Below are 18,319 nucleotides of genomic sequence, written 5' to 3'. Positions count from 1 at the left end.
GCACCAACCAACACTGAGACCCATCCTAAGGAGGCCCTGTGATGCTGAACCACACCAGGGGATATTTGAGTCCACAGACCTGTGGATCTGTGAGCAGACAGACCCTCCAGCCCACGTCCATCCCATCTTCAGCTGCCCCTCCTCAGGCAGAGGAGGGTGAGATCACATCAACTGCATGGGCTCCGCTGCGCCCTGAGAGCTGTGCCCGGAGCCTGTCCCACTGGCAGCATGCAGCCCTGTCCCTGTCCCTGGGGAGCTTTGTCTGTGGGCCTGATTCATCCTCTGCTGTGCAACATCACCTCTCTCCCGTGGTTCCTGCATGCCTCAAAGGTTCCCAGACTACAGCAACACTGGGACCGTGAAAGAAAGAAAAGACTCAAAGGGAAAAAAAGTACTTTTCCAGGTTAAAGAATTTCATCTGATGTACTGTATAATTTAAAAGATGCATTCCTGTATAGCTTATGGTTTCTGAAATTCAAATACAATCCATTTCTCATGGAAACGACCAGAAATAAAACACAGGATCAGCATACCACTGGAAAAAAAGTTTGTTTGCCAGCTAGGTTTAAATGTACCTAACTGTCTCAACTCCCATTATTCACTGATCACAGTGGAAATCAACCTAAGCCCGTAAGGAAAACAGTGCCAGAAACTGGAAATTGAGACAAAACCTCCAGAATTTAGACAAATACTTGAAACTCTTTTCTGAGCAAAACCTCAGATCAAAACCTGAACCGAAACCTCAAAAATTGGAAGTCTGATGGCAACTGGAAATAGAATTGCGTAAGGTCCCTTCCCACGGCTACCGCTCCTCTCATTGAAAAGCTCCAGAGCACTGTAAAGACACTAGCGCTTGACAACAACTCTGGCCAAATGCTGAAGAGGCTCCTTGCACAACCAGGTGAACTACAGGGCAGGTGAAATGGCACACCCTCACTCTGACACTCAGAGAGAGAACACTGACTGCGGCATCGTTCCATAACCTCTTCCATCCCAAACAGCACTAAATTATCTGTAGTTTAAATCAACACAGATTTACAACAATTTCATTGTGTGCACGTGCTCCTAATTATACGAAGCTTCCAGTTTGTTTTTTTGTTTGTTTGTATGAAAGAGTCAGGCTTAAAATTGCAATACGAAGTACCCCATGGGCACTGATGAGCACGTTCATTTCAGTACTCTCATTCATCATGGATGTCAAAGCCGATGCTACGCTTCCTTACGTGTGTATCAGTTATAAAGCAACTACCACCATCGATCGGGCTTGCAGCCAGCACACTCTGCCATTAACAAAATACACAGAGACCTCGGCATGAAACAAATTTTTCCCACTAAAGGATGAATGCTTCCAGTACAGAAGAAAAGTGGTACAAAGACTTGGACTGCCCTGGCCAAATGGAGTAGACATTTCCTCCTTGATTCAGAAAGACAGAAATGAAAACAGTGTCTGACCCAGAGCGCCATGGCATTCAGAGAACTAGTTTAAGCATGCTGCAATTCTGAACTTTTGTTGTTTTCTTTTAAAAAGGGAAGCATGGAGTTATTGGGATGCAAAAGCTTGTAATGAGAGGCATGCGAATTCAAGTCATGCCACAGCAGTGTGAAACTACAAATGCTCCTGGGTGGTAATGGTGTGGGGATACACAAGGGAATGCTTGCCTGCATACAGATCATTTCTCCAGAAAATCTACTAGTTTGTTGAGTTTACTTTTTTCATATTTTTTTCAATAACAGCAATAATAGTTAAAAAGACTTACCTATTTGGATCTGTTGCTCTTTACTAGCCTGCAGAAGAGAAGAGACACATGCACAAAGTCGTTAGTGTGATTACAATGCAACGTGTGACAGATGAATGGTTCTAGAAGGCTGAAAAATTATTTGCTTTGCATTGCACCATTTTTTGCAATTCTACTGTTGGTTTTCAGGGATGGCACTTTTCCTCAGCCGAACAAACAGCTGTTTCCACCAATATACTAACAGAGCCCTTCATAAGTCTAGCATAAATCGAGCAGCTAAGGAATCCTGATTCTGAATGAGCCATTCTATCTACCGTGCAGCCAAGTAAGTTCGGTGGCCAAAAAAGATTTAAGGTCATTACAGGGGACAAGTCCTGCGGGGCAGCAGGGCAGGCGTGTTGACACTTCTCCTTCGGCGCTTTGCCAGGGGAGTGCGAAAGCCAACAGCAGGGACGGGGCCACCAGCGTGGGCCCGGGGCTCGGCGAGCTGTCCCCGGAGCTCCGGTGAGCAGGGGACGAGCTGCTCTCTGCAGCGCTGGGGATGCTCCGCTCCGAGCTGGCTGCCGGAGAGCCGGGGAGCGCGCTGCGCACGGCGGAGGAAGGGAAAAGCCGCGCTCGGGACGAGAGAAGGGACAGAGCGGGCAGGAAGCGCTCCCCAGCGGCCCCTCCGGGCCGGGGCTGCCGGAGGGACCCCGGGGTGCGGGCAGAGCCCGGGAGGGGAGCGAAGCGCCGGAGCCCGACGGCGTCCCCCGGCTCTCCGCCGCCCGGCTCGGCTGGGCACGGCTCGGCTGGCCGCCCCGCCGCCACTCACCTGCCGGCCGGCTGCAGCGCGGAGCCCCAGGAGCGCGGCTGCCGCTACCCACAGGGGCAGGAGCACCATCACGAGCCGGCGGCCCGCCGCCCGGCGCGCTCTTCCCCCTCCGGCCGCCTCCTCGCTGTCCGCGCCGCTTCCCCTCCTTCCCCTCTCGCCCCCGGCTCCCGCCTCGGCCGGCCCCCGGCGGCAGCCGGGCGGGTTGGGCTGGGCTGGGCTGGGCGCTGCGGGCCCGCGCCGCCTCCTGTTGCTCGCTGCGCCCTGCCTGCGCCGCGCATCGCGACCTGCGGCGCTAATAAAGCCGCACCGGCCCCCGAGCGCGGCTCCGCCTTCGGCGCAGCACCGCACACCCACGGCGGGGCCCAGAGCCCCGGCTCGGCTCGGCTCGGCCCCGGGCTGCACCTGAGGCGGGCGGGCCCCGGCCGCGCTCCGCTCCCCCTCCGGCAGCGCCGCTGAGGAGCGGGACCCCCCCCTCCCCGGCCCCACAAAACTCGGCACAGCCCGCATGGACAGCGAGCCCCAAGGGGAAACGGGCCAAAAGCTCGACAAGCGGCTTGTCTTTGTAAGGAGCCAAGGTGAAACGCCCCTGCGGTACTCGAAAGGAGGACTGAAATTTGCCAGACTCAGGATTATCTCCTGCAGCTAGAGATGGGTAACACGGGAACAGCTGGATCCAAATTAAAATCGTCCTGTTCTGACAGACCTTTAGGATAACAAGTCCCATTTCCTACTCATGGGAAACTCATGACTGACCAAAGTGAGCCTGCTGGCCTCCAGCTAGCACAAACTATCTGAAGGTTTTCGGAATAAATGTGTGAAAGCCTAACCATAATAATCATCTATTTTAAAATCGAGCTGCTTGTCAGAATCCATCACATCTACATGAGAAAGCAAGTACTGTTTCTCCTAAACCCAAGTTGCCTCATAGCAGCATGTAAGAGAGCCAGACCTGCAGCCTTTGACTAATTCAAGCCTGTGCCAGGCTGTGGAGCAGCCCTGCTGCCCCAGAGAAAACAGTTCCCCAACTGCACCCACTTCATTCAGGAAACAAAACAAAACCAATTTTCCAAGAAAGTGGAAATCTAATGCCTGTTATTACCGAGACCATTTCTGTACACAAGGAAATGAGGAACGCACAGCAGCTGCTGCAATCAGCCCACTATAACTGGGCACATGCACACTGCACAAGAGCCACTTTTTGGAAAGACCACAATCAGAAAGCTGAGATCCTGTAAATGCCAGCTACGTAATTATCCATTAAAATTGTCAGTCACAACTGACAGTTCAGAAATGCCAAGCTAATGCTTTCTTTCCTCCACAATATTATGTGCCATTCCCTTAACACACGGCTGTTTGACATTTTATTTCCCTCATTGATGTTAGTTATGTGACCTCAGGCCTTACTCATTGTACATTATTCAAACCCTGAAAACCACTGCATTGATTTCCTTGTGGGTTTATCTGCACCACAACATACCTGAGTGCTTTGCAAGCCATCCATTTTCTGTGGTGAATTTAAGGACCAGCACAATCTATTTTGCAGTTAGGCTAATTACAGGAGCAATTCCCGACTGGATCTCTTTCTCCCATTTTATCTAGCAATCTGAAGTTCCAAGCCAAGTTCTTTCTGACAGTTTTACAAATGCACAAGGTCAGGTTCCCCATAGTGGGGAATACCTGTGAGGAACTGGTGAGGGTGATGCCTTCTGCAGGAGAACCAGTTCTGATTGCTTCCCTGTCACCCAGGCGCTGGACGGGGCACTGCTGAGCAGAAAGCTGCGACACAGTGCACACCAACAGCCAAACTTCAGGCATTTTGTAATGTGATCCTAAACATGGTCTTTCAATAAAGTTGGGTGTCCTAGGTAGTTTCACTTGCCTTTCTCAATTAGCTAAAAACATTTCTAAATACCAAAGAAATATAAAAATACATCAAAGACAGATCTGGAGACCAGAGCAGATATTCTGTTCTGCTGTTTTTGAGAGCAAAGAACCAAGGTTTGACGGACTTATAACAGAGCAACAATAAGGTGTTAAAATGACATCTTATCAGGTATCTCTAATATGAAATAAGACTGAGTATCACAAATATACAAACGTAAATCAACTTCCCAAAATTGTCTTAATTTGTTAAGACATTTTTCATCTCTAACAGCACAGTTGGGACATACCATTATCAAAGAAATCATATATTAGACGAAGTATACATAAATACATACATTTTTTGTGTATGTGTGCACATAAATATTTGCATCTTAAAAATCCGTTACGTATTTGCAGTTCTAAAATTCTTCCTGCTAACACTACATCAGATAGGCTTTCTGTGTTTGTGCAGTTTCTGTGGATGCACTGCACTTACAGTTACAAATATTATATGAATCTGAGATTAAGCTCTGAAGCAAAGAGGAACAGAAAACTAAAGTTTTGTATGGGGCCCGATTCTGGAGCGTGAAGAGCACAGCAGTATTTGAATAGCAAGAATAATATTTATGGGAGCAAGCACTCAATGCTGAAGTAAAATGTGGTATTACCTGATTAAAATGGCTCCAGGACATGGTTTCTATGAAATCTCCTCGCTTCTCACAGCAGAAGAGCCTGCAACAAAACAATTTCAAAGCAAGTTTTACTTGGAACATTAACTCAAACAGAGAAACCTTAAAGAACAATATTCCCTATATGAAACCAAGAAATGAACCATAGTTTTTTCACTCCTGTTTAATATCAGCTTTCAAATATTAACATATTTTGAGACAAGCCCCTGGTAAACCTGAGTATAACATCTGTGAATAAATCCATAACCTAGACAAATCACTTTCTCTTCACTGAGCATGTACTCACATGTTGTCTAATATTCCGTTTTGCAGTGACATTTCCTGAAATTTAGGAATAAAGTTCTTCTCCACATTATAATTTATTGACTTTCTGACCTACTATGTTCTTTGCAGTCTGTAAGTTGACGACCTCTCTCAATAGTGGCCAGTTGGAAAGCATTAATTCTATTCTTTCCAAGATAGACATATTACTAAAAATTAGCCAGGGATAAAACAAGCTGCTTATTTAAGATGACAGAGACATCTACTTTGAATGTCTGTTTTAGAAAGCTAAAAATATTTTCTAAGCATTGTGCAGATGGTTGCCTATTTCCATAGGAGTAGCAGGCCATGGAGGACATCTTTCTAGAGCAAATGTTATTGCTGGCTGGTTCAGAAAAAAGGCATAAGATCATCTAGAGAAGGTAGTTACAGTTTCATTTCCCTTCTTTGTCTCCTGCCACAACCTGAAGATCACAACTCTTACACAATGCTCGGACTTTTCTCTTTGTTTCATCTTTACCATTAAAAGCAGTGTTTGCTCTTAACATCCAAATACCAGCTCTGCTGAAATTCAGCTTTTTTGTCAAAGTCTAATTTGGGTTCTCCTTTACTCTGAGGCATGTCCTGATCTACGTGTAACAAAGGGCATGATCCTCAGCGAAACAGGGAGACAAGCCCCAGACTGTGCTCCCATGGAACCAGAGTACCTGTGCAACTCCTCTGTAGCCTGCACCAGGTAAGTGCTGTGGGCAGAGCTGGCCACAGGCAATGGATTGCAGAGCGTGCAGGAGGGCACCCTCTTTGGCTTGTGCTCATTTCCAAGGTTCCTCATGGCTCTCAGCCTGCAATTCTCTCACTGAGAAAAGCTGTAGCCCTCCTCAGTAAGACTGCACCCCTCGTGCTTATAAACTCAGTGTTAGTGTGGATTAATTTTTCCTCCCTAAGCTCAACAACGACCTCATCAGATTTTCAGTCTGCTAAAAGTTTGCTTAATGAAAAGTAGAGTTTATTTTTACTTTTTTCAAATTAGAGACACAGGAGGCCTAAAGCGCAATCTCAAAACCTAAGGCAGTATAAATCACTTTCTTAGAACAGGATACATCTGAAAAGAACGCCTGCGCCTCATTTTTAAAATACGTTACTATTTGCATTTCAGTAATGCCTGAGGTCCTATTCATGGGCTGGAGCCCATTGTAACAGGCATTGTGAGTGCACACAATAAAAAGGCCACGCACAAAGACCTTTCAGTCTAAGGACTGTAGTCATACTACTGCAAAAAAAATACCAAACCCCAAAAGCCAGGGGTATACAAGAACAAAATTTTAAGTTCTTATACAGAAACCCATCTCTTGCTGCAGGTTTGTACAATTAGTCTTACAACTGTCCTCATGCAGCAGGGTCTCAGCTGCAGCTGATGTATCTTTTTCTGCTCTGCAGGCAATTTGTCAGGATCATTCAGACAACAAAGGTGCCAGAAGCAGCTCCAGACCTTGTCACTACCATCACACAGGAGTGTTAATATTGACATTAAATTCCAAAAGACTACCTCCTCTCTGGCTCCTTGACATGACAACCCTAGTCATGCAGCCCACAGCTGCAAGAGCCATTTTTGCTGAGATGCCACATTTAATATTACAGCCTAAAGTGCCACCCAACCACTCCTGTGCTTTGATTTCCAAAACTGCACAAGAAGCTTTTTTGGATATTACACTTTTCATCTGTTTACCAGGGTGTCAGACAAGAATTGCCAGACAGCACTTGAAATGGAAGCACTTTATAAATGAAAATGGCTATAGTTTCCCCTTCATGGTGCATTACATTTGGGAATATTAAACCATGCAACTGTATTTAATTGTTTTAAATACACTATTAATCTAGCAGATTGTTAAATGAAGAAGCATAGTAGACCTATTATTTTTAACAAAGCAGCGTAAGATTTACAGTCAAGATTTAACCACAGGACATAGGAAACTGGAGAGAAAAATGTAAGACATGAAAATTACAGTTGTAAAATATGTTATGAAAAATAAAAAGTAGTAGAAGCATAAGAGGCAGTACTTGTGACAACTTCATATACTAGACACATTCCATAAAATTGTTCCTATTTTAAGGTGGTTCATTTTCAAATGATGTGCCAAACAAAATGCAATTAAAACCGCCTCAAATCCTCAAAAGAAATGAATAAACAAATACCCATAAATCACGCTAAAAACAATCAGACCAAACTTTCAATGGCCTGTGGTATTGATACAGAAACCTGTGGTTCTGGTGTTGCAAGAGGTTCCTGGAAGCGCTGAGGCAGTGACCCTCACAAGTTGCATAGACTCCGATAGGGCCAAAGGCCCATTAAATACTTCTGCTTAAGTTAAGTCCTCAGAAGAAAATACAGATGGAAAATACTTTATCATCCTGTACAGTTAGTGCATTTAATATGTGGTTTGCATGTGCTCTGCCTTAAAAACCCTAGCGAATTGCCCATACATAAGGATTTTACTTACTTAAATTATACCTGTATGCTGGAGGTATGGAAACTGTTGTGTGTTATCCGTGCTTATTTTCATTAGCATTTTTCTGGTTGTGGAAATTCCCGATTTATGATTTTATACATACTCCCTTGTGGACAGCGGGGAGCTGTGTAATCTCCTTGTGTATATAGACACATGATATACACATATAGTGCTCAGCCCCACTGGCTGGATGCACTAAGATGGACACTCACACAACTCGGTAATTTTTCCACTGACATGAGAGAAATAGCAGTTATTGGCTTCTGGGAATCAGCCCTCCAGGGTCTTAAAAAGGGATTATATTTTACAGAGGTTGCTCTCCCACCCCCCTGCCCCCCCTCTTTCCCCTTCATATATTCAATTGACTGAGCAGAACAGTGCCTTCTACTGGCAAGTGCACAGCCTGAGGACTTAAGTAACGCAGCAAATGTCCAATCCATTCCTTGAAATCTCCATTGCAAAATGTGAGAGATGCTATAACTCTTATGACCACAAAGTGGCCGTTCTTTCCATACCATTTGTTGTAAGTGAAAGTGTGACAGCATGTTTAAGTTTCTGGAATTGTCAAAGTAAACCTTTCTGCTAGGGCAGCCAACCAGGCTCGAGGAACTGGATTTCAGTAACATTTAATTCCCAGGGCTTCATAACCAATGAAGGTCATAAGTAATGAAAGTATGACAAATGTTGCAGTCCTAAGATAAGCCTTTAGGCACTAACATTCATTATTTCTGTAGCCAAGCACTGCCCCAAAAGACATATATTGAGTATATGAAAATACTAGTATTTTTAAGCAAAAGTGATTAGCAGCATTTTACAAAAACAGCACATAAAACAATCACTGGACAGAACAAGGAATACATTCTCAGTATAGGAGCAGGTAAAGATAAACTTGCCATAAGAAGAGAGAGGACAGAGAAGGGGAAGACATGAAAGAGTTTAAAGTCCTCTAAGAATTCTGTGAAAAGCAGTGCCATCAATGCTAGTTTACTATAGAAGAAAATTATGCTGGGAGATGTTCTTTGAGTGCAGCGTCTACCCTGCCACAGAGATACATCCCAATTTTAAATCTCCTTATGGGCAAGAGATTTACAGACAATCCCTCAAATGTCTCTTTCTTTCAAGAAATTTGTGTACAGCTGAAGCAACTGTGCTGAATACAGTGCTGGCCCTTCCCTAGCCATTACCAATAATCAACATAAGACTTGTTCCCACTGAAGAAGGAAGATACTCACCTACCTACCATGCTGCTGAGAAGAGTGACTGCAGCTTCTCATTTTACACAACTTTTTACTTATCATTTGTGCACGTCCATGTAATTTATTTTGAATCAATCCCAAACCCTAAAAGCACACACTGCATAAATTTAATTTGTGGCAGGCCAGACATGCTGTTGATTGACAACAAGAATACCATAACACCTTCCAATAAAGGCCATATACTCCATCAAGCCCCTTGATTCGTGAGTAATCCCATAAAGCCATAAGATTAGCCAGAATATAGCCAGACCAGCATCTTGCCTTATTGCATGTACCCCTTCTGTTGGCTTCATGAACTCAACACTCTTCCCTTGTAACTTGTTAACAAGTGCTTTGGTTTCAGTCACATTCTTACAGAAATTTTGGAGGAGATGGGTAGCTGCACAGAGAGAAGTGAATAATTTTTCAGTACTCTGACTCCTTTTCTGCCATGGATTCACACACACACACAAAAAGTTTCCATAAGGAGAGACGGAGGGTTCACACTTAGGCATTCCCCTACCTCTCAGAAACACAATGATGATTCTAGCTTTTCACCCTAAAACCAGATAAGACAAAAGCAGCACCACAGAAATAATAAAATGAAATATAAAAATCAATAATATCTTGTTGAAAGACTGTTCCTAAACCAAGCCACTGAGAATTTCTGATTCAGCTCTAATTTGAAGCTGCCTACGCCAAAGCGTTATGATGTTATCTTACTACCTCACAAAACACTACAAGTCAGTCATGTCAGTAGTTTTTGTTATTTCCATTTCCTTGATTCTATTACAAAAGGTCATTCTATGTCATAAGAATAAAAATAACAGCTTGAGGATGGTTGCCAGTAGTGCCTTCTTTTGTAAGCATTTTAATAATGACCACAGTTGGAACCCAAGAGACACCACTGTTCCTGTAAACTGCCAATAGCTCAAAGGGCATTTTAACTAGGACCATGTGAAATTTCAGGCTATCTCCCGTCCCCTACACATCAGCTTCAGAGTATATTATGCCAGCACTTATAAAGAAAAGAGGCAAGTACTTTATGCTGCTACCTTTGCATTGAATGCATTTTGCATCTTAGTTGTTCTCTCTAAAGCTGAAAGAAAATTAGAATAAGCTCCAAGTCAGTTTTAATTCTTTTCTATTAATTCTCCCCACAGTTAGGATGAATGATTCCATATACAACCTCCATGTAGACTCAGCGTATAAAGTACTCACCTAGAGTGAATGTCAAATTGCCTGCAGTTCTGGGGAGGGCTGCTAGAGCTCTGAAGAGCTAGCACATTTTCAGTGTTAAGTGATTCAGACAACTGTCCACTCGCTGCATGGTGGCGGTGTTGGGTAGCTGACACCTGGAACAGTGTGAAGTTTGTAAATGCATACTCAGGACAAAGTCAGCTTTCTCATCAGGTGCTTTAAATGCTTAAGGTTAGTTTCCATTAAAGAACCACCCCACTTCTTCCCAGCGTTCAGTAGGCAGGAGCTGTGTTACTGCACATACATATGCCATTCATCTCATCAATATCACACACAAACTACTTTCATCTGTTAATCATTTGAACTACAATTCTCTCCAGAAGGAATCACTGAGAAAACGAGGAATTAAAATCTCCTTCAGTCAAGTATCGCATCTAAAGCACTTATCTATGCCATCATACATACTCAAGTCAATAACACCAGTAAAAAGCCGAACCACGATCCTGTGATAACGAGTGTGGAAAATAAAGGAGCTGTCACTATGGATACAATGGCAGAAGCAGATGAATACTGTTATTTCTGGACAACCCCAGTTCTAGATGAAAGCAGGAAAATTGTCTAGTGCAAATAAATATAACAAAACCACAGGACAAAGTTCTTGCTGTAAATCTTGTAGATATTGACCCATACAATAGGTTTCACATACAAGAACACAGCCTAGATCAAAACCGGATGAAAAATTAAAAAGAGAAGAAAGGCTTCAGAGCTGTTAGCACATCTGGCCACTTCTAGCAGAATCTAGGCATAAATTCGAAACAGCATATCAGAGTAAATACTTTTGTATATATTGTTGGCATAGGAGAACCTTCAGTAATATAGGTAGGTTCAAGCAGAAAGTTGAAATGCAAGTATTATTTTTACAGTGTGTACGTGTTGCATATACACACCTATCTAATCACTTTCTTGTTAACTCTTTTAATTGACAGAAGATACTAGTAAGCTTCTGTTTTCAATGAACATACGCGACTACATTGGAAATACATAATTTTTATTCAGAAAGCCTCACGCAGGCTCTAAAACTGCTAGAACTTTCTAGGTGTTGTTACTAAAGAGTTTGCGAAGACTACCGAAGTTCAACACTCTTAAATCTTGATGAGTTTTACTTTTAAATTTGCAGTGGAGACGAGTCTTTCTGAAAGTTCTTCTTGAATCATTATGACTGAAATATGGAATGAGTGTTCATATTTACTGCTTAGCAGTCTATTTGTAATAATAACGGGCCTTAAGCCAGAAGTACTGCCCCTACTACTGGTTGATTTATTGGATTTTTTTTCCTCTCTAATATAGGCAGGCTTATAATAGGACAAGAAAATGCTATTTTGCACTTGGAATTTTTCATCATTGTTGTTTTTGTGCCAACTTAGACATTGCACTGTGAATGTTATGTAGACCAGATGGTGAAGTCACAGTCCATCTCTAGCACTGTATTAGATGCATATTTTATCTAAATAGACAGTTTTATACACAAAATCACTGAACTCACTCTAGTACATATTCTACACTGCACACTGACCCCAGTGCACATGGAAGGCTAGCACAGGCAGGATTTTCAAAGAAGTTGAAAGAGGTTTGACCTCAGGCTCATTTAAGTGCCATACTCAGTTAGTGCTGAGGCCATCACGACAGAGACACCCAGCTTCCTTATGCCCTCCTGAAAATCCCAGCCATGAGCTTCCATTTCTTACACTGTGTAAGCAGATCATTCAAATTCATGGCACTTCATGGGAAAGTATACAAGTAGGCAAGTATTGCCACTTTAACTTGAATTTGCTGGGACACTTCCAAATCACTTCCATTTCCAGGAGGAATTAAAACAGGTGCTTTGTCTCTGCAAAGCAGCTTAAGCTAAAATCCTGATACCACTTGCTGCTCTCATATGGGGTCATGGTCGTTAAATATTTAAGCCAAAACAACAAGAAGTTGAGATGAGAGAGCAGCAATGTTTAAGCAAATAAACTTCAGCCTCTCTGGACTGCACTTCTCCACTTTCTCTTCATGAGGATCCAACTGCTTTAAGAGATCATCAAAAACACAAGGGACACCTCCAAATACTGTTTAAAAACCATGAGAACTGAGCTTCTGACCTTACCTAGGGTCGTCTTACCATGTCAAGGCTGGGGTTATTTCCAGGGCAGCATGTGAGAGCTTTCACTGCAGCTGCTTGAATAGTACTTTGCCTGTGGATTAATGGATGGCTTAGACTTCTCATTCTTACTAGCCTTTACAATTCAGGAGAACACACAGAGGATTTCTTCTGAAACAGCTGAAGTAAAAAGACAAAAGTAAGCTAACCTCCTGACCTGTAAAATAACCTTGTAGGGAAATCTATTCAATATAGCTGCTCACTGTTTCTGGGAAAAGGAAGAGAAAGGCTTTGCAAGAGGAAACAATAACTTGTATACTGTTTAAGAGGGGAAACTACCACAGCAACCTGTTTCTAATGAATTTACATAGCATAGAGGCGAGAGTATATCCAACAAGGACCAAGCTGTGATAAAGAGTACTGCAAATAAGGATTTAACAGATTTAAAGCAAAGGACTTCAACTGTCCTTACTGGCATTTAAACCAAGGAAGCACTCCAGTGACATGCAGAAGCAGCTTTTTTTGAAGACAAACTTCTTCCTTCATCAGTGGCCTTCTGTTTTTAAACCTCTATCTAATTAATATTTATTCACTTGAGTAGGTCCATAATAAATACTGCAAATAACATGCTTAAAGGAAAGTGAGAGCAGTTCAGGGTTCCTAAGGAACACAGAGCTCCCCACAAAATTTCGTTTTCTGAACCTCATATCTGTTCTGAGAGATATTATGAGATTAAAAAAAAAAAAAAAAAAACACACCAGAAAATTCTATTCACTGGCAATGTGATAGCAATGCAATTCAAAATGCAGGAACAGAAAATGGCAAATAAAAATATGGCAACATAGCAACAACTGAACACGTGAGACCAAATGCCCCATATTTTGCCTCTGTGTGTCCAATAGCCAAGGAACACTGAATTAATAGAGCAAATTTATATAGAGAATGCTTTCCCAGCTGTCAGGCTGAGGAAAGGCAGTGAAAAGAGAGTGATTCTGAAGCAGCATTTGCGCTTAAGTATGACATCTCACAGGCCCACCTGCCTGAACATCCACACTCTGGTGGGAGTGTAACACTCAGGCAAAGGCAGTCAGTAGTTCATGTGCAAAGCACACACCAATATTTCAGCTCAATTTCTAAGCAATTTCTAGCAGAAGTTCTAATCCCATGTACCAAAGAAGAGGGATGAAAAGTATCTGAAAAAAAATAAACAAAAGGAGCTACAAAATCCAGTGTTCACCATCAAATCCAGATATAAAAACAGCGTTGTGCTGACAGTCAAACAGTATGAATACATTCTGAAGCATCTTTTTTAAATCAGATGATTGCTGTATGCAGATTTACTTGAATTATTCCCCTCCCCCCCTTTCTGGATTTTTGAAGTGCAGCACATTCCCTTCCATATGATAACAATATGGAAAAACAACCCCCTCTACCCCCTCCTCAAAAAAAAAGTTATTTACTCCATTTTACTCCATTAATTCGTTTTGCACACATTCATCCAGTCTGGATTACTTACTTTTATTGGCCCCTGGTTACAGGAAATGCCCTACAGCATTGTCTGACTCAGCAACATCCAACATAATTAAAAAAAAAAATAATAAAAAATGGCAAAACATCTGAAGAATAAAAAAAAAAATCACGTTTACTTATGTCAAATATAACTTCTAATAGGACATCATTCTATCAAGATCAGCAATAATTAAGGGGCATCAATCTGTCCTTTTTCCATCTTTATTTCACAAACAGCACTCAGACAGCAGGAAGTGATTACAAAGTCTGGGAGACTTACTGTTCAGGGGAGATCAAAAGCTAACATGTACCTGTTACTAATACACGAAAAGCTTGCTGGATCCTTACCTCCATAAACATTTCTCCATAAAATCCCATTCAGATCTTAAGTATTTCACAAGTGAAATCTCAATTTTGCAATATCTAAACAGTGCAGCATTTTTACCTGATGCCAAAGACATTAGTGCATTAGGCTTACAACTCACTAGACTTTATCTGCATTTCTTCCTAGCAGTTTCATTTAAGTTCAAGCAGTTTTGTTTAAGTTCAAAGTGCTACTAAAACAACTAGAAAGAAGAGACCTCGCTTTTAAATATAGCCCTAATCTCAAAAACTGTCTTGTAATGTTCTTATTTCTCCATTCTGCTGAGAGAACATGAGAGAAACAGGAGAGAAAAGAATGGATATAAATACAAGTAATTGCCCAAGCACTGGAACTAATCAAGCCTGATTTCCTGCAGGTTCACATCACATGCTTGCGTGTACTGATTGCAGCTTTTCCTTTGACTGTAAATGTAAAAAGGCTCTATCTCAAGTCCGTTCTTGTGTGCAGTTATGTGTGAACTTGCACAGCAGCCCTTCTCTTATACTGTATCACTTGTAGAAACTTCATTATTTCTGATACCTGTATTGATTTATTAGATTCAGCTGGGTTCAGACAAAGAATTCAGAAGTTGTGCAGGAACATGAATAAGCATGAGCTCAAAAGGAGTCCAAACATTCTTCAGTGTTTAGTGGACTTTCTTAAGTAATAATGAAGAAAGCATGATTAAATCATATTGCTACATTTAAAACTGCTTCCTCGGATGATTCTTTACCTCAGTTTCCCATATTAAATTTAATATCTTAGGTTTCCCAGTGTACATTCTTCAGTTTCTCTTCAGCTCCACATTCAGCCGAGCAGATTTTGACTTCAGGACAAATTATAGGAGGAGGTCCAAAACTCAAGTGTCATATTCAGCCTCATTCAGATAAGCCCATCACCTAAGGAAATTAAAGACAACTTTACAATAATATCAGTAATTGCTGCCATCCATCTGTTTCACTCACTGCCATCATCATTCACCTAGATTTCCCTTGTCATCTCCAGAGCAATAACATAATGCCCTTTATTGAATATATGAGTCATCAGACTTTAAGAACTTGGATCCTTATTAGCAAAGAATTTCATCTTAAAGTAAAAAAATAAATAAAATAAAATAAAATAAAATTTCAATGGCAGAAAAAGGGCTTAGCCTATCACTATTCTATATAAAATACCATAGGAAAGCTCTCATCTAATGATTCTTCTAAAGCATCAACAGCTTGCAACATACACAATGATCCTTTGTCTATTCTATTTATTTGCTATTTGCTCCCTGCTGCTTTGTTGGAAGAGACATTTGCTATCATTGTTGAAACATGGGTTTCATTCTACACTCTACTAGTACTCACCACCTCACCAATTCTACATTCAAAACAGAACAAGTGCTGCCATGGTGGAATTGAAATGCTACCAAATGCTTGATGTCTCTCTCAAGTTTTCTGCATTTAGGGAATAGTTTTTGCTGTGTTTCTATTTGTTCAAACAGAAATGAAACTAACTCAAACACACGGTGAGGCTGGAGGAAGAAGCTTACAAAGCATATAGACTTCAGAACCATCCAACTTCACTTGCACAAAACATAACAAAAAAAAATCAGTGTTTCAGTGTTCCCCTAGTTGTTTTAGCTTGCTGTGGAAAATGCTTCTTAATTTTAGCAACACCAGGGGCTACTATGCTCCCTTTCACTTACTACTTACACAAACCACAGAGTAGGATACACCAGGCAAGTATCTGAGCCCTTCAGTCTTGTTCTTGCAACGTAATAGCATCAGAGCAAACTTAGCTAATTAGATTGTCCAGCTCCAACTGCTGGAGCATGTTCAATACTACCCAGCAAGTGTATTGCAAAGAGACAAGAGGTAATGAAGGAAGGGAGCAAGGACAGAAAGGGTTACAGACAGCCGGGCACATGGTGAAGGAAGAGAAAGACAAATATTTCAGTAGTCTGTTTAGTAGGGGGTGCGATCAGATACCTACTTGCTCAGCCAGGCAAAGCAAGAAGAGTTAGCGCTTCTGAGTGGGAACTGCTACCTGATGCATCCTTTTCATTCTGCATCAGAACAGAGGTCTTAGCTGGAAATAAAGAAAGCAGCTGCTGTAAAATTTTCTTGATGTATATAAAATAGCAAACAACATGCCTTTCAGTCATCTCAGTGTCAGCAAGTCTCACAGGACATGGTGTTTCTAACTGTCCCAGATGAAATACAAGCATAGACTTTCAAATTTACTTAAATAAAAATCAAAATACTTTCTGAACTTCAGGCTTATGTGTTACAACTTGAATATTTAAAACCCGTGATTGCAAAGCCTAAAAATCAAGAACATAGAATTCTAAAAGATGATGGGACATCTCAGTACATTTTAGTCTCAGTATGTTTTTAGGTTATTTTGAACCGTTTTGGCTCAAGCAACTGTGCATTTTCACTGACTTCCTCTTTAAATTCAGTGGTACATTGTCCCCAGTCTTTTACAAATGGTAAAGAACTGCTTCTAAGTGTCCCAAGTACTCTCCCTCAACAGCTTTTTCTTCTTTCAGTAGTGATTTCTTCAATCCATTTTGATTGCTTTTATTTCACGAAAGCCATGTCAAATTAATGGAGACCAATTCTGGAGGACCACATGGGAGCAGACAATGGAAGAAATTTGTATACCATCATTCTTAGACTCAAAGCCTTGAACCTAACGTCCTAAATCACATATTCTTCTCCTCCAGCTTAGATTACAAAAGTAAAAGGAATAACTATTATCACTTCGTTTTATATCATAAATACCATAGCTAGTTTTAATTCCCCTTGTAATTTGGCAAATGCTTGCAAAGTATTTGAGCTTACACACAGTCCTCCAAGGCAAAGGAAAACCATCAAGTGATATGCTGTCAAACAGTTAATTACCTCCAAAATCATAATTTCTATCTTCAGTTCAACTTTCTTATTATCAGCTGAATCTCTTTAATTGTTTCAGCTCCTAGAGCTCCCACTCATCTTGCTGTAGCACAGTTTGGAGAGACTTGTTCTGACAAATATTTGCTTTCCATATAAACATGCTGTAATTTACTCTCCTCTTGCTCTTATTTTGACAAGCCAAATTAATCCAATGTGTTAATTTGCTTGCTGTAAGGCCAGTTTTTCAAACATCAGCTAAGCCTCCTAACTGTTTGTTTGTTTGTTAAAAAATAAAAAAATAAAAAAAAGCAAAACAAAACACTCTTTTACTTGAGGTTGGAACCATCTGGGCTCTTGTCAGCACTGGAAACTACAGAATGTGCAGCAGTGGCTTGGTGAAGGTTTACCTGAAATTTAAAGAACAGATTCTCTGATGGAACTGCAGGTCTACACAGATCAGCATTCAAGCAAGAACCTTTTCCTTTTCAAGAGTTTTTCAAGAGTTTTCACACCATCTCATATACACACACAAAACAACAACAACAACAAAACACCTTAAAACTCCCTCATACACCTCAGCTTTTCAGTCTGAGATGACTGTCAATAGGTCTGCTAACTCTACTTTACAAATGGACTCTTTTGCTTCGTAATTCTTATGGGCTATCTCCGAGCTTTTTTCTGAGCCTGCTTTCACAATCTCTTTTCACAATTCACAATTTTCACTTTTTCACAATCTCTTGTGAAAGCAAACAAAAAAATCCAAGATATTATACATGCAACGGTGGAGCCTGGCTCTTTCCTGCATGTAGAGACAACGGAAATAGAGTGCACAAAGCATGAACAACGTGAACATCTATAAAAGTATCTGTACTTCATGGAATAACTAACAAGTGTCATGGTCATTGTCTCCCTTTCTTGCCTTGAATTTCTCCTGATCTGTAAACCTCAGGGCATAACTAAAATAACACATTCATTGATTATGCCCTTTTGAATTGAGTTCATCCACTAGAATGCAGACTTCCGCAAGACCATTATCTAGAGGTAAGAGTCCCATCACTTGGAGTCACCTCACCTCATCTCTCTTCCCCTTTATTCTTCCCTCTTCTATAACTACATGCA

General features: G+C 41.4%; 1 protein-coding gene across 2 annotated transcripts in view; it reads right to left on the bottom strand.

Annotated features, from left to right (window-relative positions):
* The window catches only part of ADAMTS3 (ADAM metallopeptidase with thrombospondin type 1 motif 3), a 133,595-nt gene extending 124,177 nt beyond the window's left edge, over positions 1–9,418 (bottom strand). The window contains exons 1-3 of one of the 2 annotated variants that reach the window (XM_032186726.1): positions 9,399–9,418; positions 5,079–5,142; positions 1,758–1,785 (exon numbers count right to left, since the gene is read on the bottom strand). In XM_032186726.1, the coding sequence (XP_032042617.1) occupies positions 1,758–1,785; positions 5,079–5,102 (52 nt within the window). In that variant the 5' untranslated portion in view covers positions 5,103–5,142; positions 9,399–9,418. Of the gene's footprint in view, positions 1–1,757; positions 1,786–2,547; positions 2,657–5,078; positions 5,143–9,398 lie in introns of those variants that run through there. The other variant, XM_032186725.1, reaches the window with a different exon arrangement.
* Between the last annotated feature and the right edge of the window lie 8,901 nt (positions 9,419–18,319).

The sequence above is a fragment of the Aythya fuligula genome, chromosome 4 (assembly GCF_009819795.1).
Source record: "Aythya fuligula isolate bAytFul2 chromosome 4, bAytFul2.pri, whole genome shotgun sequence".
Classification (NCBI taxonomy): domain Eukaryota; kingdom Metazoa; phylum Chordata; class Aves; order Anseriformes; family Anatidae; genus Aythya; species Aythya fuligula.
Note: the sequence above shows the minus strand (reverse complement) of the source record. Positions and strands in the feature narration are given on the sequence as shown.